The 23,480-nt window shown below is 37.3% G+C and overlaps 1 protein-coding gene across 1 annotated transcript in view; it reads right to left on the bottom strand.

The window, feature by feature from the left end:
• The window catches only part of uxs1 (UDP-glucuronate decarboxylase 1), a 99,839-nt gene that overhangs the window by 56,885 nt on the left and 19,474 nt on the right, over window positions 1–23,480 (bottom strand). The window contains exons 2-7 of the mRNA XM_048193137.1: window positions 20,182–20,209; window positions 17,999–18,047; window positions 14,867–14,910; window positions 13,029–13,089; window positions 12,341–12,521; window positions 3,065–3,169 (exon numbers count right to left, since the gene is read on the bottom strand). Of these exons, the coding sequence (XP_048049094.1) occupies window positions 3,065–3,169; window positions 12,341–12,521; window positions 13,029–13,089; window positions 14,867–14,910; window positions 17,999–18,047; window positions 20,182–20,209 (468 nt within the window). The remainder of the gene's footprint in view (window positions 1–3,064; window positions 3,170–12,340; window positions 12,522–13,028; window positions 13,090–14,866; window positions 14,911–17,998; window positions 18,048–20,181; window positions 20,210–23,480) is intronic.

Genomic DNA, 23,480 nt, shown 5'->3' with positions numbered 1-23,480 from the left:
TTGATAATCTCCATTCAGTTTTCACAAAATATTAGCTGTTTTCATGCCTTGTGCACAACATTGCACCATTTCATGCTTTTCATCTTCAGAAAGATCTTTCTTCCTCCCCATATTGCATGAGAACTGTGACTTGCTTAATAATGTGGAACAACCTCTAAGTAGGGTTTCCATAGACCTGGCAAATTATTTTGTCTGAGATTGATACCAGTTATCTAAAAAGACATGGATAAATAAACAAACAAACATTTTCTTAGAAAAACTAAAATCTAAATTTTTATTCTACTGAAATCCTACTGATATGTCACTTGCATAATAATTTGGAACGCAGTGTAGGTATGTTTTTGCTGTTTTGCAAAAAAATTTCCAATGAGCCTGGGTTGCATTATCTTAATATGTGTGCACCTTATTATTTGTCCTAGTTGTCTGGATCATGTATTTTTAAACTGTGGCTGGCTGTTTTTTTCAAAATATTGATTTATACACACAAGCATTTTATGAATGACAATTGCAATTCTGTGGAACAGATTCCAAAGAAATACCCTGGCAATTATATGTAATTGCAGGCAGATGGAAAATAGATCATTTCATATCAACATAGAAATGACAACTCAAGAAAACTCAATCACCAAAAGAAAGAAAGAAAGACAGAAAAAAAAAACCTTTATTACAGTCTTTAATGGCTACTTACAGACAGTGGATATCTAATTGAAGAGTGCAAAGAAAGTGTATAGTGATGATTGAAAACAGTCTAACCTTTCCAAAAATCAATTGAAGAGGTTTTTATACTTGGTGCAATTTTCTGACTTTACTCCTACAATTCTATTACCAAAGGCAGAGGCTAAGTTTCACCTTGTTGCCTGGTAAACAGTAGCAGGAAGCCTTGTTAGTTTGTGTGAGAGTTTCAAGATTTTTTCATTGTCATCACAGATGAGACAGCGGAGGTGCAAGATTCGACCGATCGGAAATAGTAGAAGAGAATGTGAGTGGGGATGTGATGATACACAGCTCACAAGATGAGACGATACACAATATTGGGTTCACGAGAACAAGATGATATTTTTAAGGAATGCTATATTTAAGGAATCTTCAATGACAAAATATGACTGGAAAAATAGTATTTTATTCGACTGAAAGTCACAAAATGCAAAACAATGAGGAATTTGTCATTTAACTAAATAGGAATGTCACTTTGTCAGTTATTTTAAAGGTGCCGTAGAACGTCTTTTTAAAAGATGTAATATAAGTCTAAGGTGTCCCCTGAATGTGTCTGTGAAATTTCAGCTCAAAACACCCCATAGACTTTTTTTTAATTCATTTTTTTAACTGCCTATTTTGGGGCATCATTAAATAAGAGGCGATTTAGGCTGCGGCCCCTTTAATTGCATGCGCTCTCCGCCTCCAAGCTCGCGACTGCCTTAAACATCGCATAAACAAAGTTCACACAGCTAACATAACCCTCGAAATGGATCTTTACAAAGTGTTCGTCATGCAGCATGTCTAATCGCATAAGTATGGTATTTATTTGGATGTTTACATTTGATTCTAAATGAGTTTGATAGTGCTCCGTGGCTAAAGCTAACATTACACACTGTTGGAGAGATTTATAAAGAATGAAGTTGTGTTTATGAATTATACAGACTGCAAGTGTTTAAAAAATGAAAATAACGACAGTCTTGTCTCCGTGAATACAGTAAGAAACGATGGTAACTTTAACCACATTTAACAGTACATTAGCAACATGCTAACGAAACATTTAGAAAGACAATTTACAAATATGACTAAAAATATCATGATATCATGGATCATGTCAGTTATTATTGCTCCATCTGCCATTTTTCGCTGTTGTTCTTGCTTGCTTACCTGGTCTGATGATTCAGCTGTGCACATCCAGACGTCCTGCCCTTGTCTAATGCTTGAACATGAGCTGGCATATGCAAATATTGGGGGCGTACATATTAATGATCCCGACTGTTACGTAACAGTCGGTGTTATGTTGAGATTCGCCTGTTCTTCTGAGGTCTTTTAAACAAATGAGATTTATATAAGAAGGAGGAAACAACGGTGTTTGAGACTCACTGTATGTCATTTCCATGTACTGAACTCTTGTTATTTAACTATGCCAAGATAAATTTCAATTTTTAATTCTAGGGCACCTTTAACAATTTCAGTAATCAGATAATATTTTTTGTGGTAATACAAATAGTGCTGAATATTCTTTAAAATGACTTGAAATACATATATAATAACAATGAGGCAATAATAACTGGTTTAAATAAATGATCAAAGGAAGTCAGACAAATCTCTGCAGGGGACTCCAGAAGCCTGGTGATTGTTGTTTTTACACTTTCAAATCCTTGTTTAATATTGGCAAAATGTTTAACTGAAATGTTCACTTAATCTTTAATATTTGGCCACTTCTTTATGGTAGAAAGACATCAGCACATGAAAACTCAGAGCGAGGGTTTTGAAATCGCGATAAAAACAGTTTGCATATTTAGAAACATACTGATGTGTCCTCCTGTATTAGTGTAGGTTTATAAATGATAGGACTATGCTATGTTATATTATGATTTTTAAATTGTTTTAATATATTGTGCTTCCATAGAAAACAATCTAATAATGTGGTGCATTGTTTCTCGTATATGTGGAAAGTGCCACTTCCAGTTAAATTGCAATCAAGGATTGCATCAAGCACTCAAATTTAATCAAGGAATCGTGACAGCCCTACACTAATCATCTTGTAATGAATGTCACTTTACTTCTGCTTTCTGAGTATGAATTATCACATGCAGTAAAAGACAGAACAATATAATGCACAAACTTAAAAGGTTTTGCCACAAACTCAACTCAGACAGTCATGCAGATATCGTGAAACAGCTTTTCACCTAGACAACATTTTGAAGTGTCAGTTTTGGTGGAATGAACTATCAATGGAGGGACAGAAATCTCTCAGATTTAAAAAAAAAAAGTCTTGTGTTTTGAAGATGAACAAAAGTCTTATGTGTGTGGAATGACATGAAAGTGAGTAAATGATGACAGAATTTTATTTTTTGGTAATACTCACCTAGCATGTTGAGAGTACCAATAGTATTCGTTTTCAGTGTCTTGATTGGGTTGTACATGTAATTTGGTGGCGATGCAGGCGAGGCCAAATGATATATCTGGTCAACTGAAAAAGAGGGGTAAACAAAAACAAAAAACAGAAGTTGAAAATTGAGAGGGGAACTGTTTAGGACAGATAAAAATCAAACACACACCTCCATTTATACCAATATAAACATCATCCAACTGTACAATGATTACAGATACTGAATTAGGCCTAAAGCTAATCCAAAAAAACAGCCTAAATAGATGGTAACCATCTGCCTATTCATATGCCCAAACAAATGAGCTGTCTTGATAATGCAAATGATTGTTTTAAGAGGGCTTTAAGGGCTTTAAGGTCTTAATCAGTCTTTGAATCTAAAATTGGTAAATTTAGAAAATGTTGTGCTCTTCCAAGATAAACTTCTGAGCACTCAGCCACTGTACTAATGCCACAAATATGAAGGCTCACTACAACTCAAACTGGATGAAAGTGCATCATCCTTTGACGCACACAGAGATGTCAGAAAAGCCATTCTCATTACCGTTAGTCAATGGACTGTCTTTTATATGCAGTGTGATGTCAAACAGACTAGGCATAGGGAAGTAAATATAATGGATGCAGAACATATAAACAGACAAGTTCTCATTCACCCTCCCACAACCTAGATGTAGTGATACAGGGATCAATTTTAGAGGGCTGAGGAATGAGATGAGTCAAAAGAGTAGCTGACTGAGGTTGAAATGGAATGGAAAAATCAAAGAGCAGCGACACGCTGGTCCTACGCTTTAGTTGGCATGGAGGAATGGTGAAAGTGTCCTTTAAGGTCCACCCCAGGAGTCTTCAAACTGTTTCAGGCCAAGGACTCATTGGTAAAGAGAGATATAACACACGGACTGTTTTAAAAACTTTATCACATTGAGTGTTGACATTTTTAGCCTGGCCTATGATAATATGCACATAGCACCATATTCAAGTCTCAAGTCTAAATATATAAAGCACAATTAAAAACAACTACATACTAATCAGTGTTGTGGGTAACGCGTTACAAAGTAACGCGTTAGAGTACTCTAATTACTTTTTTCCTGAAATGTGTAACTTAACGCGTTAGTTTCGTGCGTAAGTAATCAGTAACTTCGTTATTTTTTTAAAAAAAGTAATCCGTTATTTTAAGGAAAGGAAAATCCCGACTGCAGCCTGCTTTTTGTCAGACAGTAGGCCTAGGTCTACTGTGCCACCTGTGGATGTATCAGCGGAGCCGAAGCTCTGTGATCGTAAAGTCAATGGTTGTGATACGTCTGTCTGTGCCCTGCGCCTGACCCTGTGTGTGTGTGTGTTTTTTTTTTTTTCGAACTCCCGGCAAGATGGCAGAGAGGACAGCGTTTGGTTTATGGAAGTACGCACATTATTTTCAATTTGTCAACGAAAAAGAAAAGAACATAACGGTAAAATGCACACTCTGCGTTGGTGAAAAGCTTCTGTCGACCGCCAAAAATTCTACCTCAAATTTAAAAAAACACATTGCATCCAAACACCAATCTAGCACTCTGGTAGCAAAGCCTGCTGAGGAGGACGACGGTGGTGCACCAGCTCCAAAGCAACAGCGTTTGAGTTTTAACTCCGCTAAAACAGTCCCCATCAGTGAGGTAAATGGATTTAAATCTGCAAGCCTGTTTAAGGTTGTGTTTACAAGTAAGCATACTTGTACTTTGATAACTGCATTATTTAAAGTTAAAGAAAAATCAGGAGTTATCTTGTGGTGCTCATAATATACAGTAGCCTAGGCTACCCGGGCTGGGTAGGTGCGAATTTTGATTAATAATATGTTCTGTGATAATAAATAAATAAAACGCCATGTGGAATAGCCTATTGCTGACTGTCTTTCCTGTTATTGTTATCCTGCAGTGTTAATTTAGTCGGATGACTGACGTTATTCATTGTCGGAGTCACGACTTCTAGGTGCATTTAAAGGGGCCGGGGGCTGTGTCTGTCATGTGTGAGCCGCTGCAAACGGCTTTTAATTTTTGGTAACGCATGAGTACTCTAACGCGTTACTTTTATGAATAGGTAACGCTGTATCATAACTGATTACTTTTAATTGATGGTAACGTTGTAACCTAACTAACTACTTTCCAAAGTAACTATACCCAACACTGATACTAATATATGTACTAATGCAACAACACCATATTAATGTATTCACATACTTTATTATGTTTACTTTAGAATTACAAAGCCATTAAAGTATTCATTAATAATAAGCAATATTCCTGTACATTACATTTAATGAGACAAAATGTAATAAAAACTTTTGCCTCTTTAGCTTTATTGAAGTTTGAAAGTGAATATTTTTATTTTCACAAAAATTTGTTTAAGATGAAACAAAAATTGGCCACCTGTCTACCTAAATGGCCTTACTTGAGGATATAAGAGGCAACCCAATAGCCACTGTCATTTAGTCAGTCTCAAAATTTCCATCAAATGTCACCATATCAAATTTTTCACTACATGGTTATCAATTCACGATAATGACATATTGTGATGTCTATAGAAATCTTGAAAAAAAAATTAAATAAATACAAATAATGCTATCAGTCAAATAGAAATTAAAAAGAAATTACATTATTTTATAGTAGGACTATTATATACAGTGGTAAAGGCTATGTCAATTGGCATTGCATTATAAATACACATGCTTTTACCCAGCATTAGCAGCTATGCGCAGCACACTGTCTGCTTGTGTTTTTTGTGATGGCAACCAGCGTTAAAGTGCAATACCGCCACCGTTACGCGTCACATTATCATATGTGTACTATTCATTTTAATTATAGTTAATCGCCAATACCAATATACTGTGACACCCCTAATTAACACAATAATAATATTTCATTTTATAATATCACGGTTATCGTCAATACCAGTATAGAGTGACACCCCTACAACCAAATCAACAAAAAAGTGGGATATACAGTTGTGCTTGAGGACAAGTGCTAGTTTACATTCTATTTTAAGTACCTCAAGCAAAACACTTGAATAGCTTTCAAAGAATCAATGACATGAACAACTAGTTCTTTTATCAAATGAGCTCATTAGCCAATTTTCCAATGTCTGGCCAGTACGAGGCAGGGCTTACAATGTGCCGGGTGGGGCAAATAGCCTTGTACCTCGACCTGCAAGTCAAAAATATAAGCTGAAAATTAAGAGTACGCAAAACCCCACCGTTTCACAATCATGACAAAATGAGCATGACAGAAGCGAACAATTGGTCTTTACTTAAAGACTTAAGACTCCAGCATTGATATTTAACCACTGATCAGGCACTTGGTCAGAAGTAAACATTTATAATCCAGCCAGCACAACAGAGAGAGCTTATATATGCCAATGTATTAGTCTGGTATCAACAAAGGCACAGGGAAGAGAGAGATGAAATACAAAACAAAATAAATACACAGTTATAATCATATATGATTTGTCTTAATTCTGCAAGTGGTCTCTGGTACAGGAGAGGAGCTAGGCCACCCCGCTCACAACTATTATTTCTTTATTTTTTATCTTGACCACAAACGAGTTTATTTAGACATAGAACCATCTCTTTACAACCACAACACGGGAGACTTTTCAGGTGCGCACACACACACTTTGCGTCAGTGCCAGGCACAAATCAAACATGTGGAGGAGGAAAAAAAAAAAAAAAAAAAACATAGATGCTGAGGGAGACTCAGCATCCCCCAGTGAACAGTTGAACAGTAAATATCACACCGCTGAACAGTTGGGTAAATACAACATGATTAAATGTGGATATGATTAAAGCTTTGCCAAAACTTAAAAAATCATGTATTTGTTATATATATGCATCACATTTATGAAAATCACTCTCAAATATACATACTGCTATGTGAGCTCACAATATAAGGCACAAATGAAATCTGTAATTTAATGCAGAAATAAATGTGAGTCCTGTTCATTTGTAATCGAAACCAGATGCCACTTGATCTATTCCACCACTACCTCAATTACAATTAAAGGATTAGTCCACTTTTAAATAAACTTTTCCTGATAATTTACTCAACCTCATGTCGACCAAGATGTTCATGTCTATCTTTATTCAGTCGAAAATAAATCAAGGATTTTGATGAAAACATTCCAGGATTATTCTCCTTATAGTGGACTTCAATGGCCTTCACATGGTTGAAGGTTGAAAATGAGTGTTTCAGTGCACCTTCAAAGGGCTTTAAACGATAACAGAAAAGGAATAAGGGTCTTTTCTAGCGAAACAATCGGTCATTTTCGGAAAAAATACAACTGTATATGCTTTATAAACACAAAATAAGAATAATCCTGGAATGTTTTCATCAAAAACCTTAATTTATTTTCGATTGACGAAAGAAAGACATGAACATCTTGGATGACATGGGGGTGAGTAAATTATCAGGAAAAGTTTATTTAAAAGTGGACTAATCCTTTGAGTACAATGTATTCAGTTGTGTTGTAGGCACTAAAACAGTCCAGCACTTTATAGTCAAACTCATTTTTATGTTTGAATAATAAACCTTTCTGTGCCACCCCAGACTGGTTGCTGGCCCCTGCTTGGCCACCCACAGGAAAATATCCTGGCTCCACCGCTGCTCTGGTATTTTCCATAAACATATATGTAATTATGATCATATTGGTTAGCATAAGTAGCCTTTAGCATCACATATCAATATTTATTTCTGCCTCATATGGTGATCAAAATCTATATCGGATCATAATTGGACGTTATTTCAGACACTTGCTGGTGTCTGAAAGTAAGTGCCTTGTCTTAAATGTTGAGATTACCTGGAATCCTGATATGAAAACATGGGAAACAAGAACTGAAAGCGGTTTCACGGGGCTTTAGCACAATATGGAAGAGGAAAACAGGAACTGAACGTACATGAAAAACAGGTGATTTAGAAGTACAGGTGAGAATGAACTCAAAATGAGCAGAAGAGAAGAAGAGAAGAAAACACAGAATGAACAAAAACACCCTTATGTCTATCCAAGAGGAATAAAGATTAGTACAAAGCTTACTCGGATAATAAAGAAATTAAAATTAAACAACATTACACAATTTTATAAAGTTGCCCCACACGGGACTCGAACCCATGGATCAAGTGCCTATCAATCATCTTGTTGCGCCACTGGGCAGGTACATGTTCACACACCTGCCAAAGTTCAGTAGTTCAAGTGAGAATGAACTCAAGTTGAGATGAGTATGAACACAGAATGAACAAAAACTTAATTCTAATCCTAGAGGAAGAAAGACTAGAACAAAACTTATTGGGATAATAAAGGAATCTAAATGACAACATTTCACACAATTTTATAAAGTTGTTCACATGTGACTCAAACCCACAGTCTCTGGGGTCAGGTGCCTGTCACCCATCCTGTTGCACCACTGGGCGCCATCTCACCCAGATGTCAAACTTCCATAGTTTGAGTGAGAATCAACTCAAATTAAGACTTTTTGTAGAAATGCACTGCATTCATGCAAGTTCATATTAGATCATTCTCAGAAAGTCCCAATTTCTGAAATAGAAAAAACTTTTACAAATAACCACTTAGCATGCTAAGCTAACTAGCATAAAACAACAAACACAGACAGGGTCACATTCGGAGATAAATATCTCTGTGAATATCTCGGTATAACGGTAGCGAATATCAAAATTCAAGTCAGTCATTTCTGTGTGGATTGGTCCAAAGATCATCCAAAATTGGACAAAATTTGTAGAAAGAGTAACGAGGAAAAAAACGTTTTTCATTTATATTAATTTAATAAGAAAACTAACAATTACAATAGGGGCTACAGCCCCCTCGGGGCGACAGGCCCTGGCACGCACTTGCATGCTCATTTTTGGCCCGACAGTGGAAACACGGCTATTGTAGCAGCCTGGTTCATGTCAAAACCAAATTTTGACAGGCTAAAAAACTCATGGAAGCAGCTAAACACATATGAGACAGTCCACTGCTCAGAGGCTTAAACTACATCTAAAGTGACTGCTGACAGACAATTTATTCATTGACCATGCCACAGTATTTTGCCTGGCTGTTTCAAACAAAATCCAGTATGACATCTATTTAGCATTTCTTGTGAAGAAGTCTCAGTAAAAATACATCTAAATGACGATAAATAAATAAATAATAATAAAAGAAGAAAAACATGTTTCATTTCTTGGTTTAAATTTGATATTTTTAATCTGTGAAAGATTTTAAATTATGTATAATGTTATATGTGTTGCAACAGACTCCCAACGAAAGTAAAAATCTGCCATGAAAAAAAAAGAAAAAAAGAAAAGAAAAGTGGTTTAGCATATAAAACTTTCAATGGTATTTTTCAGTTTAGAGGTCTTGTGTGTACAGGACACCGCTGTGCCGGCTTAAATGGTTGTAACACTGCTAGAAAAAATTATGTGTTATGTGAACAAAGCTGAGAATTAACCGTTTAAGCACGTACAAGGTTAGAACGCTTTGGCGTAAGAAGTTTGCAGTCAAAAAGATAAAGCACTGTCTTTCATGCTGTTTCATGATAGGCCTGTGAATCAAAGTCGAAAATTGGAGATGTGTTCACAGGTGCATTACAAATAAAAGATGGAAAGCCTTTCTGCTTGTGAATAGCTGTGGTACATTTATAATTTGACTGTAATTTAACAAGTTTCTTGTGTGAATGTGGCTAATGTCAGAGTTGAGTATGTCAACCCTGTACTCATCAGGGGTTGAAACCAGCTGCTGAGATTTTCCATTACAGAGGTCTTTTTCTTTTTTTAACTAGCCATCCTCTCACTTCTCCTGGTTTGATTAGCAGGAGTGGTGGGAGGTGTGAAGTTGCCTGACAAATAGGGGCAAAGAGATACTGTGAGCCTCACACCTGAGCCAAAAGAATGACCTGAAACTCCTCTAAGTTCTACATCACTTTCAACATCACTTTCATCACATTCAAACATCCATTGTTGAGTCTAATCACTGACAACGTCTGTCCTCAAACCAGACTGAATTTATGAAAGCCACCTCCCTCACCTTCAATGCTGGTTGTTTCTGTCAGTCTTATTAAATCAATTAAATCAAAATAATTTCCTCTTTCTTTGACTGTCTTTGACAGTTCTTCTTTCAGTTCCCATAACAGTGACTTTTAGAACACTCTCATCCTTTACAGAAAGACCTTGCATGAAGGATGGTGAAGCTGAGTTTCCCACACTTGTGGCAACTGCTCACACTGAATCGGGTTCAGAGTTGGGCATTGGACTCAAGTGGAACCCTCCACCTTGCACGGAGTGCTCACGATTGGATGATTGGTTCCTGGGTATGGTGCTCGGTTCTCAGCCGTGTTTCGCCCAGCCAGATGATGTCCACCTTGGTGTTCCAGGAGTGCCATCTCTGGCTAAACGGGTGGCCCAGAGATGGAGGGAGCTGCTCTAAACCAGGAGATGGTGTTCATACCACTCCTTCCCCCAAAGGAGGGCCGGGTAGAGAATCTTCAGTTTCAGTTTATTTCTATTCCACCAGTTCTGTTCCTCTTTCAATAAAAGAGAAGTTTCTTCAGTATCTGGGCCATACCATGGGTATTCTTGCAGTGCAAACTCCCCGCTTCCTCACTCCCAGCCCTGCCATCTTTTACCATAGGCAGGGAGTTTGAGTTTCAAGGACGCGCTGCTTCCTTATGCCACCCTAGCCACTGAGCCAGTGGCTGAGACTCAAGGGACACACTGACCCAGGCAAGCGTTACACCACACTCACTGCCTCTACTTTGGGATGCTATGCTTCCCGGGTTAGGCACCAGTGGTCCTTGCTGCCCCCTGGAAGATATGTCTGTTGAGATGTTCACACAGAAACGCACCCTCATGTGGGTTCACCCCCAGGATTGGTTTGCAGCGATTGACCTGAAGGACGCGTACATTCATGTCTCGATTTTACCTCAACGCAGACCGTTTCTTCAATTTGCTTTCAGGGATCGGGCATATTAGTACAAGGTCCTCCCCTTTGGGTTGTCCCTGTCTCCCCGCATCTTTACCAAAGTTGGAGAGACTGCAAGTTCTCTACCTGGGTCAACATGATGGTGTGTCTCACCAACGAGCGCCCAGAGTCAGACCCTGGTCAGTCCTTGCCTTTCTAAGGCCGGAGTGCCCTTAGAACAAGTGTCCAGGCATGTTGTTACAACAGATGCCTCAAGAACAGGTTGGGCCGCTGTGTTCAACAAATGTGTAGCTTCAGACTACCACTTGGACAAAGCTGAATCACGTTCCTCCAGCATCCTCGCAGTCAGATGTGGCGGAGGTGGTCGACGCCATGCCCAGTACTAATGTGCATTCTCGGTCAGTCAGCCAATGTACTGGGCTAACAGCCCATATGCTGTGATTTACCAAACATTACCTTCCTATCAGCAGGGTGTGGCCTCCGTAGCGTCCCTCTCCATTGGCCCTGCTGCCCGATTTTGGATACCCGACCAAACGGATATCTTATGATGGGGTCTGGTAAAGAGACTGGATCCAATATTCATGGTGTGGAAATTTGATTTAACAGTGTGATATGGCCAGCAGCCCAAGATTGGTTGCCCACTGAAGCTAAGAAGGGCTGAGCCTGGTTAGTACCTGGATGGGAGACCACCTGGGAAAAACCAGGTAGCTGCTGGAAGAAGCGTTAGTGAGGCCAGCAGAGGGTGCTCACCCTGCGGTCTGTGTGGGTCCTAACGCCCCAGTATAGTGACAGGGACACTGTACTGTAACAAGCACCGTCCTTCGGATGAGATGTTAAACCAAGGTCCTGACTCTCTGTGGTCATTAAAAACCCCATGGCACTTCTCGTAAAAGAGTAGGGGTGTAACCCGGTGTCCTGGCCAAATTCCCTCCATAGGCCCTTATAATCACGGCCTCCTAATAATCCCCATCCATTTAATTGGCTCTTTCACTCTCTCTCCTCTCCACCTACAGCTGGTGTGTGGTGAGCGCACTGGCGCCGTTGTACTGTGGCTGCCGTCACATCATCCAAGTGGATGATGCACACTGGTGGTGGATGAGGAGAGACCCCTGATATGATTGTAAAGCGCTTTGGGTGTACAGTTGTACATAGGAAAGCGCTATATAAATGCCTCATTCATTCATTTTTGGTGTAGCTGGAAATATGTCGGCATGATCTAAGGCAAAGCTATAATGCTCTCCAAATGCATTCACACATTGTGTTTACATTAAATTGTTTAGCTACATGATGAATCACACATTAAAAGCAATTAGTAGATGCACTCACCTTCGATATAGAGAGGCTCCACCACATCATGGTTGATCAGCTCAAAGTTCTCATGGCCAATCCAGTGCTCTACATTGCGCTTACGGCCAGTGAAGAAATTATCCACCACAGTCACCTCATGACCATCCATCATCAGCTTATCAGTTAGGTGAGAGCCCACAAATCCTGCCCCACCTGTGATCTACCAGAGGAAAGACTGTATATCATTTCATAAGCCCAAATTATTGTAGTATATAGAGTCATACATTACTTTTTATTTACTTAAGTTTTAGAGGAATTAAGCAGTGTTCCTACTCCCTACTGTTTCTTGTTTCCTCAAGGCTTCTATGTACTTACACTCTCAATTATCTGGGTGCAACCCAGCCTATTGAAAAACTCTCTCTGAAATAACTGTTGTTATTTCACTGTAACAGCTGCCAAATTGATCATGCTTCAATCTGACACAGTAACCTTTTAAACATAGGAGATTTTTTTTTTTTTTTTTTTATAACATTTCAATAGGAGAAAGATAAATGCCGCCGATCTATCAGAGAGTGGAAAATGAACAACGAAATGTCAAACTATGATGACCACCTGTAATTTAGTAAGGTGCAAGGGATGCCATGTATATCTAACAGACAGACAGACAGACATGCATTATTGAAGAAGCAGTTTTGTATCCTGAATAAGTCTGGCAAAAATCTCTCACCAAAATCCTCTTTCTGTCTTTCTCGGATAAGAATTTCACAGGTGGGTACTTCTGGGTAAAACTGTAAAATAAAAGAAAACCTTAAGCAAGATTCAAGACTATAACAGCAACAGCACACAATACAAACACACACACACACACACACAAGCATAAAAAAAAAAAAAATCAATGCTGATGAAAAATGTCCAAATTCTCCTTGCTACTCTTTCAACACATTCCAGTAAAAATTCACTTGTCAGTATTGAATATGTCAGTATCTGAGCACAGAAACTCAATAACAACTCAAGAATCCAGGGGGATGAATCCATTCTTGTGATTCTCTCATCCAATTATTCTTGAGTTTCTCAGGTCAAACACTGAGATACTGACAAGTGGATTTGTAGATATAGATATAACCCCACTCTCTTAGTCCCCTAAATTCACTGATAACTTTATCACTGATAATTTCAATTGCCTCACTGGTCCCAAAGCGGACACAGTCCCGAAGAGATAACTCTGATCTCATGTTGTGTTTTTTTTTTTTTTTTTTTTTTTGTATGCAGTCCCAGTAAAGCTTTACAGAAAGCTTTATAAGAACAAACAACATCAATACACCCATCAGAAAAACCTGTACCAATGTTTTTTTGTTACTTTGGCCAAACTGATTTTAAATGAAGATTCATTTCACACTGCTGCCATGATACCTGTGCCTGTTTGATGAATTTTCTAACAGGTAATATACTCTGAGGCCCTGTTTACACATGGTATTGAGATGCGCTTTGGTTGATCACAAGTAGACGAAGGAGACACATTCCCGTTTACACCTTGTGTTTAGTCTCTTGTTCACTTCTGTCCTGATTTCTTCAAGGGGAGGGTCTATGGGCTGGTAAATATATGACCTTTTTCAGATTAAAATATACTGAAAAATATACAGAGAGTATCAGCTTTCATTTCTGCTCTGACAGCCATAAGACCATGCTGAATGCAGTAAGTGTGTGTTAGAAATCAGGAATGGTGTGAGAACATTATGCTTGGTACATTTTTCATCTTAGGACCAAACTAAGGTCTTCAGCAGATAAAATTTAAATCCCATCTGGCTAGTTCGAACATATTTGACCACATGAGCGTTTACACTAAGAAAGCAATCCAGTCGAATGTGTTTTCGACTACCTCTGGAAGGGGTTAAAAGTGCACAAGCTCAATACGTTTTAGAATCCACTTGTGATCCGATCGACCAAATTGCATCTTAATACGAGGTGTAAACAAGGCCTTGAGATTATGTCAGTGCTGGGATTAGTAAGGGCTCAGGGCCAATCAAACAGCATCAAAGAATCTCCTTTAGGTCTGGCTGAGATGCAGCAAAGTGAAGAGAAAATGAGCCACTCTCTGTGGAGACTTCACACATCATCAAAAAAAAAAAAAAAAAAAGAGACTAAGGACTGAGAAAAGATCACGGTGAAATTTTGACCTTATCCTTCCATGCCAGTCAAGGCGTGACGCACATCGTGCTCTAGCTTCCTGTCTCTCCCTGCTTACACATCTCCAGACTGGCTGTTTTAAGTTACATGCCACTTCACACAAGGCAAACTTACATTGTATTTTTTTCCTTACTGTGAAATATTCTTTGATCATGTAATTTCTATCCTATTCAACTGAACATGCTTAAGAGGGCTTTTTTCTCACTATTGCACAATATATTCAATACATTTATGAAATGTGGCCACCAGATATACAAGGTAAATAAATAAATTGAAATGTATTGAAACATCAATGCATTTTGAATGTGTTTTATGTTTAAATGAAACATGGCGAGACTTAAAGCATAGTTTAAGTTTTTTGGGTGCAGAAGAAAAACATACCTAAGCTCAAGTTCCCGTATCTTCTCCCTGAGAGGTGCCACTGCCTGAGAGGAACAGAGTGAGATAGCAGTAAGAACAGGACAGGATGGTCAAAGAAAAGATGCATGAGACAAAGAGTAAAGAGGTGACCAGAGAGATATTTATAGAGAGTGAGGGGACTGCATTAATTAGCCAGGTGAGACTGTGACATTTAAAGCCTTTTAAGGAAAACAGAACAGATACAATGGCAGAAATTTATCTCTGACTTAGTCGTCAAGCACTATCAGCCCTCAAAATGATTTACAGATTAACCCGAGAGTAGTCGTAAGGTTATGTGAAACTCAATTAAATGACTTTTGGTTAGGGAACAGAAATAGTTAACAGATTATTAATCATTACTCATTCTTTAATTAAGCCACTAATAAGCAGAAAGGTGGTTCTGCACAAAAAAAAAAAAAAAAAAAAAAAAAAAGGTCTGACTACAGCCTTTACAATGTGTTGCTGATACCTGTAATTAACTGTGATCAATTCAACAAATTAGCATATCAGGTCATTTATCTGATTGCTTTAATCGATTTAAGCACTATTCCTAATTATTAGTCATGTTCAATAAGTAATCCTAACTTCATTAACATTTCAAATGACAGCTAAAACATCAGACATTTGCTTCAGAACAGCAAGATTTTAAGATCTGGGTCAAAAAACATTTGCAAATTGTAACACTTCTTTAAATGAAATATTAAACGTCAGACCGGAGACTAAATGTCATCGTTTCTAAAAGCTATCACAGATGCTGACAAACAAGCCTCAGTAGGTGTTGACACACTTTGAACTTTAAGGTCAGGCAGATAGGAGAAAAGCGGTTTCTAATGAGCTTCTGAAGGTGATAAGCAGACATTTGGGATCTATAATGACACGATAGAGATCACAGTTATAGCACTGACTTTTAATGCGAACGTACGTGCAAACAAACCAGCTTAAGTCAAATTTAATGCGTTTCATCCTGTTTCAAACTTTCTCGCAAACATGCTGCATGGAAATAATAAATAAATAAATATGACAAACTAAAGATATAGCAATCTACATTGAGTGGTTTTCAAAGTGTTGCTACTGTTTGTGATTTTTAGACTGCATTTACACTGCAAGTCTTAATGCACAGATCCCATCTTTTGACTGTATCCGATTTTTTGGCCAGTGCGTTTACATTCACTTTAGACGTAACTGGTATCTGATACCTGTGTTTGTTTACATTACTTCCCGCCCCAAAATGATTGTCATTGATAATTTTACATGCACATGGTAGACCCTAGGGTTTCGAATGGCCATGGCAATATATTTCACGTCGGGTGGCCATGATTACCTGCCAGAATGGATAAGTTTACAGCTGTCAGTGTCATGGATGTTTTGCAGTGCGAAATCTGAATGAACGGATATAGACTGGAAAATAAAGGTAATTTGCAATTGTTATTTTATCTACGGTCATTAGATCTATAATTCTGAAGTGAAATAAAGTAACAGGTAAGATTACATATAGCCTATTTGAATGAATTCGAACATGAATGATAACGAGTAAGCAAGTGAGGGAGAGAGCGTGTGCGAGAGAGAGTAGCCTACCCAGTGAAGCTTTTGGTTTATTTAAAAAAAAAAAAAAAAACAGTGTCGCCCTCACCGTGTGATGGCTTGGAATTCCAAGGGGAATCGGATATGCGTTTTTAGACGTAGGTCGCATTTAAAGAGATCAGATATGTATCTGAAATTAAAACCACATTTGGAAGTGGCTCAGATCGAATGCGGAAAAATTGGATCTCGTGCAGATTTTTGTGTTTACACGTGCAACTAATTCCGATCTGTGTTAGATGTGAGTAAAAAAATTTGATTTTTTTGTGGCAGTGTAAATGCAGCCTTAGTGTGTTCTGGGTGGTTTCTTACAGGCCCAAGTCTCTATGATATTCTGGTTGCTACATACAGTTTGGTTCTCTCTTTCAATTTAAGCCAATGCAATATTTTCACAATCTGTCGTTTTCTAAAAAATAAATAAATAAATAAATAATTTAAAAAATTATATACTTTTTAACCACAAATGTTCATCACGCGTGACCTTTCCAGTGTGGTGCATCGCAGAGCTAGTGAAAGATGTGCATTTGTGTTTAAGAAGTACATAAATTTGTATTTATTTTTAGAAAATGACAGATCGTTTTGCTAGATAAGACACTTATTCCTTGGCTGGGATCGTGTAGAGCCCTTTGAAGCTGCATTTAAACTACAATTTGGACCTTCAACCAGTTGAAGCCATTGAAGTCCACTATATGGAGAAAAATCCTGGAATGTTTTCCTCAAAAACCATAATTATTTTCGACTAAAGAAAGAAAGAAACATCTTAGATGACATGGGGGAGAGTAAATTATCAGCAAATTTATTTCTGAAGTAAACTAATCTTTTAAGACTGAAATACACTACACAACTTTTGGCCAGATTTTTGCCCGATTTGCAGTCTAGCCGAGGCAATGTGAGTTGCTGAAAGTCAGAGCCAGTCTTTTGGGTCTAGCTGACAGATTTCACAGAATTGATTTTTAAGTCGTTTAGTGTATGATGCCCAGTTTTCCCTCTGTAACCATTTACAAAGACAGCAGGTGTGCGATGCCTAGTGTTTTAAAATCTGTTAAGATTCTAAAAGTTGTGTAGTATATTCCAGCCTGTACCTGTTACCCCAATACAAAACAGCATTAACATACAGTAATGGACAATAATGACTGAAAGTAACTCTTTTCAGAAAACAAAGACTGGGAAATGGCACACATGTAGTCAAGACAGCATCACAAGCAGAGAAGAGGTATTTGGGGGTTCCAAGCAGAGCATAACAGCATAACATAAGATCAGCACTGCTTGTTACTTGCCCCCTGACTAGGAAACTTAATTGCTATCAAAGGCACGAGTAATTAAAATCTTAATTACATTGCACTCTTGGGTAGCTGTACAATGTTTCCCGAGAGCTTGAAGTGTGGATATCAGCTGTTAAGTTTATATATATATATGTTTCCAGTGATACTGAGGTAGGTGTTAATTAATTTTTTTAAAAAAGTAAAAAGCTGAACAAAAAACACACAATTGTAAAAATAACTTGAAAACAAACATGAACAGCTTGTGCTAACAAACCTCATCTATCCTCTGGTCAATCTTCATTTCTCCATGTTCCTGTATAGACCTGTGGGAAATAACAGCAGACGGCTTTATCGCATCCACACAGATACACAGACATTCACACTTGTACCGCAGAGCTTACTGAAGCACACAATACTCTCCCTCAGCTCAGTTTGGACACACAATGAATACACTCAGAGTCAACAGTACCAAATGACGGAAGCTGATCTATAGTAAAGCTTGTTTTCCATCAATCTCCCTTTTCGGTTTCAAACTATGGCCCAGCAGTGAGCATAATCTCTGTTTCCGATTAACACACAGTACAGTGGTCCTTCACAAGGGGCTTTAGATATGTGGGCATTGCAATACTTAAAGATAAGGACCGCTCAGTATCAATGCCCAAATAAAGTTACACAAAGTTTCAAACACCAGTCATCAATAATTTACACATCCTCAGTTACTTGTGATGAATTTTATTAGTGTAGTGTGACAACACATATGTAGATATTTAAGAAGAAAGAAGTAAGGGCAGTATTTGATTTAATTTGATTTGAAATTATTTGAATGTGGATACTAGTGAGTTTTCTGTTAAATATCAATGGTCTGAAACCCTGGGAATGACCGGACTAATATTTTAATAGTCAAAATTAATTTCATTTTGACTTTTGTTTACATATTTTAAACCTACTCTGCAGAATTCTACCAACTTTCCAGCACAATCAATCCAATGCAACTAGGGGTGTCACAAATCACTGATGATAACCATATTAAAAATAATTAAATAAATATTTACATCATGTTAATACTACACACGATAATATCATAAATAATCCATCAGTCATCAGTTAACATGTAGATGGTGGTATTGCACTTTGCTGCTTGTTGCCACCCATCACAAAATAGAAAAAAGAAGACACAGTGTGTACCTATCACACAAAATCAAGTTATCCTGCCAGTGTGGGAGTTTTTTGGATTCGGTAATAAAGATGGAGTGATAGACATGCCAGTATGCAAGAAGTGTTGACTCCTTTTATACACTTTTGTACAAAGTTACAAACTTTATGTCCACTTCCTTAGGGTGTTTTCACACCTGTAGATCAATTGCATTTTTCCGAAACAGGGACTTAATTTGGTACAATGTTGCATTTTCTTCTTGGTTCGGTTTGCTTTCACAAGGCAAGTTTTCAAAGCGTACCAAAATGAGTTTATGCAAGTAATACAACTGCGTGTACAACAGTCCTTTTTTTGGTCAGTCTCCCCTGTGTCATCCATTAAAATGATTGACAAGTTCGCTTCAGTTCATGAGCATAACTGTCAAGACACGTGTAAACACTACGAATGTAGCCATTATTCCCGCTGTTAAATTACATAATGCATTTGTATTAATTCAAGAACGCTCTCTCTGTATCTCCCAGTGCTGTCTTGTAGGCTAACTGTGTCAAGATTTTTTTTACAGTCTATGGTCAAGACACAAACACTATACAAATGTTATAATGCAGCAGAGCGGGAATCAAGGCTTCATTGAGACCACATTCTTGCAAAAAGAAGCACGATTACACAACATTTTAAGATGAAAAGGTGCTCTTTGGTTTTGAACTGCTCTAACTAATGTGCTCACTCACAGAATCGGACACTGCTGCATTTTATATAATACATTTCCTGTTATGAATATAATATCAATTGGTTCATTGGTCCGTTGGGTCAGATTGCTTTCACACCACAAGCGAACCGCCCCAGAGTTTGTTTGCAATCGGGCCGAGACCAGCTCGTTCAGGCGATCTCGGAGCAATTGTTTTGGTGTGGGTCTGAGTGCGATTGTCGTGTTCACATATGCCTAAATTAACCGAGCCAAGAGAGAAAACGCACCACGTTCTGAAACAAACACTCAGGTGTGAAAGCACCCTTAGACTCATATTTTAAATGTGATTCTTTAGCCAAAAAAATTGTGATTCATTGGCACAGATTTGATTCCTAAATTCCTATAGATAATGCAATAAGATAATTTATACCACAGTAATCATGTAGTGATATCTGATATCAAGACAGCCATAAATGTATTATGACAAAGGTTTTCTATTGATAACAGATCTGAGCAGCCCATCTGAGCAGAACGACTGGTAATCTGACATTTATTAGTTTTTCCAACATTTACAGAAGAGCTGATTTTAGCAGCAGACTAAAAAAGAAGCCATAATTACCTCATATTTGCGTAGGTTCCCCAAACAGCTAAAAGAAAAAAAAAGAAAAACATGAGACATTAGTACCTAGAACATCACACAAACCTATAAAATCACACAAACGAATGCAAATTGATTCTCAATACACAGTTGTACACAGAAAATCATAATTTTCAAGATTTTAAAAAGATATAAATGTAAACTGTACTTTATATAATAATTATCATGAAACTACCTTGCATTTATTTTGGAATTGTACTTTTCAGTTATATTGTGGAGTAAGGTACAGAAATGTATTATTAAATAATATTCAATGTTCAAGACCTCTCTCTTTCTTATGGGAAAATGTACTCTTTGGTTTCACTGTTACCCTGAACAAGTGCTTTTATTGAATTAATTTATTTATACTTTTGACCAAATTTTACATTCATAAATGTACATTTACTAATCAGAAACCCAATTTTATTTTGTTGACTGAGATAAGGCTGTATGTAAACGGAATAAGAAAGCTATCAAGACTGTAAAAATTTGTGAGCTTTACTAAGTATTTATTTGATATGTTTATACTTGAATGCACCTCTACTTTGATTTTTATATTATTGTCTACCTTTTTTTATTATTGTATACCTTTATATATATATATATATATATATATGTGTGTGTGTGTGTGTATATATATATATATATATATATATATATATATATATATATATATATATATATAGAGAGAGAGAGAGAGAGAGAGAGAGAGTCTCATAGGATAAGAACTCTCAATCTCAGGAATATTTAAGAGACTCTGATGATTCACTGATTTACTATAATGAGGCACATGGAAGATGAATATAGCTCAAAAAAGCTTAAAATAAACCATTTTGTTTCCTGCATTTATAACATTGCCTTCTTTAATGTGCAACACATACACAGATCACTGATAAGCCACGCAATATCGCGTTCAATATCGACGGCGATACATATGGATATTGAACGCGATATTGCGTGGCTTATCAGTGATCTACGGCTCTGTCTATTAAATGCCGCTCCATTTGAAAGCAGGTGATGGCGATTTAGTGGTAATCAGGGAACCGGCTTTACTGAAGAAATGCGCATGACAAAAGCATTCGATACATCGCCCAGCCCTAATTAAAACCATTCTGTTCCAATCTCAAAGTTAATACGAATAAACTCACTCACATAAATAATAGAATAAAAGTTGAACATATATAAACAATTTTAACATTATATACGTAATAATCACAATCAAGTACCTCTTCAATCAATTGACTATCTAATCAAAGCACAGAAAAGATGAATTTGACTTGGGTATGTGAGTTATAACCTTCATACATAAATCTGTATTATTACACTGATAATGTAAACATCTGCCCTTTACTGTTTAATAAAGAAACATCATTCTTCTCTGTAACACGCACAAGGCTACATATCACAAAGATAAATAACACACCTGCCAATCACTACCATAAATAATAAACCATCCTCCCTCCACACTTGCACCAGGCGAGTATCGACAACAAAAACAACAGCTTCAAGTCTTGAAGCAACTTCAAGTTTCAAGTCAGTGGCTAAACTTGATGATAGATAGATTAATAAATAAATAAATAAGTAAATAAAAGAGGACAGTAGAGGAATCCAAGGCAAAATGTGACTGTAAACAGAAAACCTCTGAACAACCATCTGTTCTTCTCTAACTCTCTCCAGAAGAGAGTTAGAGAAGTAATTATGCAAATCCCTCTGTTCCCAATTTGGCCAGTTCTTTCCCAGTGGCCTTGCTGCTGTCACTGCAAATTCCTGGGTGCTGCGTGATTTACAGCAGGCTGTTTTGTGCATGGCCAGCTTGCCGTGTGCCCCCTGATGCCATGTCAATGCAAATATGAGAGGAGAAACAATCTAAATCACAGGGGACAGAATGAGAAGCCTGATAGAAAAAAAAATTCGGGACCATAGCAATCGAGGAACAGAGTTGTATTAATGCAGCCGTTTTTTTTTTTGTTGTTGTTGTTGTTTTTGTTTATTTAATCAAGCAATAATGCACAATAATTAAGCAAATAAAGCAATATTGTTATTCTCAAATCAGGCATTAAAAACAGTCTGGTTCATTCTGAGCAAAACAAAAATGCTATTTTGTTTTTGTTCCGGTTCCAGAGTAACCAGTTAGAACAAAAAAAAATACATATAAAATTATTTTATATGTTTGTGATTTTTCAGAAATCACTGCATATTCTAAATTTTTACAGAATGCAGTTTCACTTTTTTCATCTGCAGAACAAAATGAATAGCCTAAAAATGTTTAACTTGCAATGTTAACTTATGAAATAATATAAAAGATGCTTGGCATGGATTGTGGATGTGGATCTCCACAGCATAGTTACCAGCGTCATATTAAACACGTTTTAAAAAATATTTGTGAGGATGAATGGCAACAGCTAGTTCCTAAATTCTACGATTAATCTTTAGACATTGCACACTACATGACTGTAAACACCAAATGACCAAAACAGACCCGGTCCGTTTGGGCACGATCAGTCGTCACAACCAAATTATATTCATAATCGGCCTGACAGGACGGTAGTGTGTTCCCGGCTCAAGACACATAATACACTAGGTCCATTTGGACCTTTTGAAATGCAATTTAGTCAGATAAATCAATTCATGTTGAGAAATGGGACACTGGCACTTTTAACAAAAATAAAAGCTTCTGAACGAGCTTAAGTGAACAGGAAATAAAATAATACAGTCTTAAAAACATGCCCAATTACATCTGGCCAAGTCCTTACAAAATACATAATTTTTAGTGCTGCCTGTCAGTAGGCGTGAAAATTGTGTTTTGGGGCAGGTGGGCAGCGGCGGCAGACTGGTTTGTCAAGGTCACTCTCTTGGTGAACCACTCTCTGAGTCCTGGGGCCTCTTTAGGGATCAAAAAAAACTGGAACAGTCGTTTCTCAAAGTAGCATTCCATATGACCCAAATTCATCTTTCTGAATTTCTCCACCCTGGTTTTGGGGTCTCTAGTTATTTAAAACATAAGACTGCGTAATATGTGTAAATGGTTGCAGCTGTGTGTCTAGAGTCTTGGCTGAGCGTTAACTAATGCTGTATTTTAAGTTTCCAAGTTTATTAAGCTGAAAGGTGAATGTGAAGTGAATGAAGTACTGCTCAAGCATAAAGTTACAAAACTAACCAATAAGGCTGGACGATTATGGCCTAAAATCAAAACCTCGATTAATTGAACATTTTACCTCGATTACGATTAATGAACGATTATTTTATTTCTGATTTTTTTTTTTTTTTTTTTTTTGCCCTCA

The sequence above is a fragment of the Megalobrama amblycephala genome, linkage group LG6, assembly GCF_018812025.1.
Source record: "Megalobrama amblycephala isolate DHTTF-2021 linkage group LG6, ASM1881202v1, whole genome shotgun sequence".
NCBI classification, from domain to species: domain Eukaryota; kingdom Metazoa; phylum Chordata; class Actinopteri; order Cypriniformes; family Xenocyprididae; genus Megalobrama; species Megalobrama amblycephala.
Note: the sequence above shows the minus strand (reverse complement) of the source record. Positions and strands in the feature narration are given on the sequence as shown.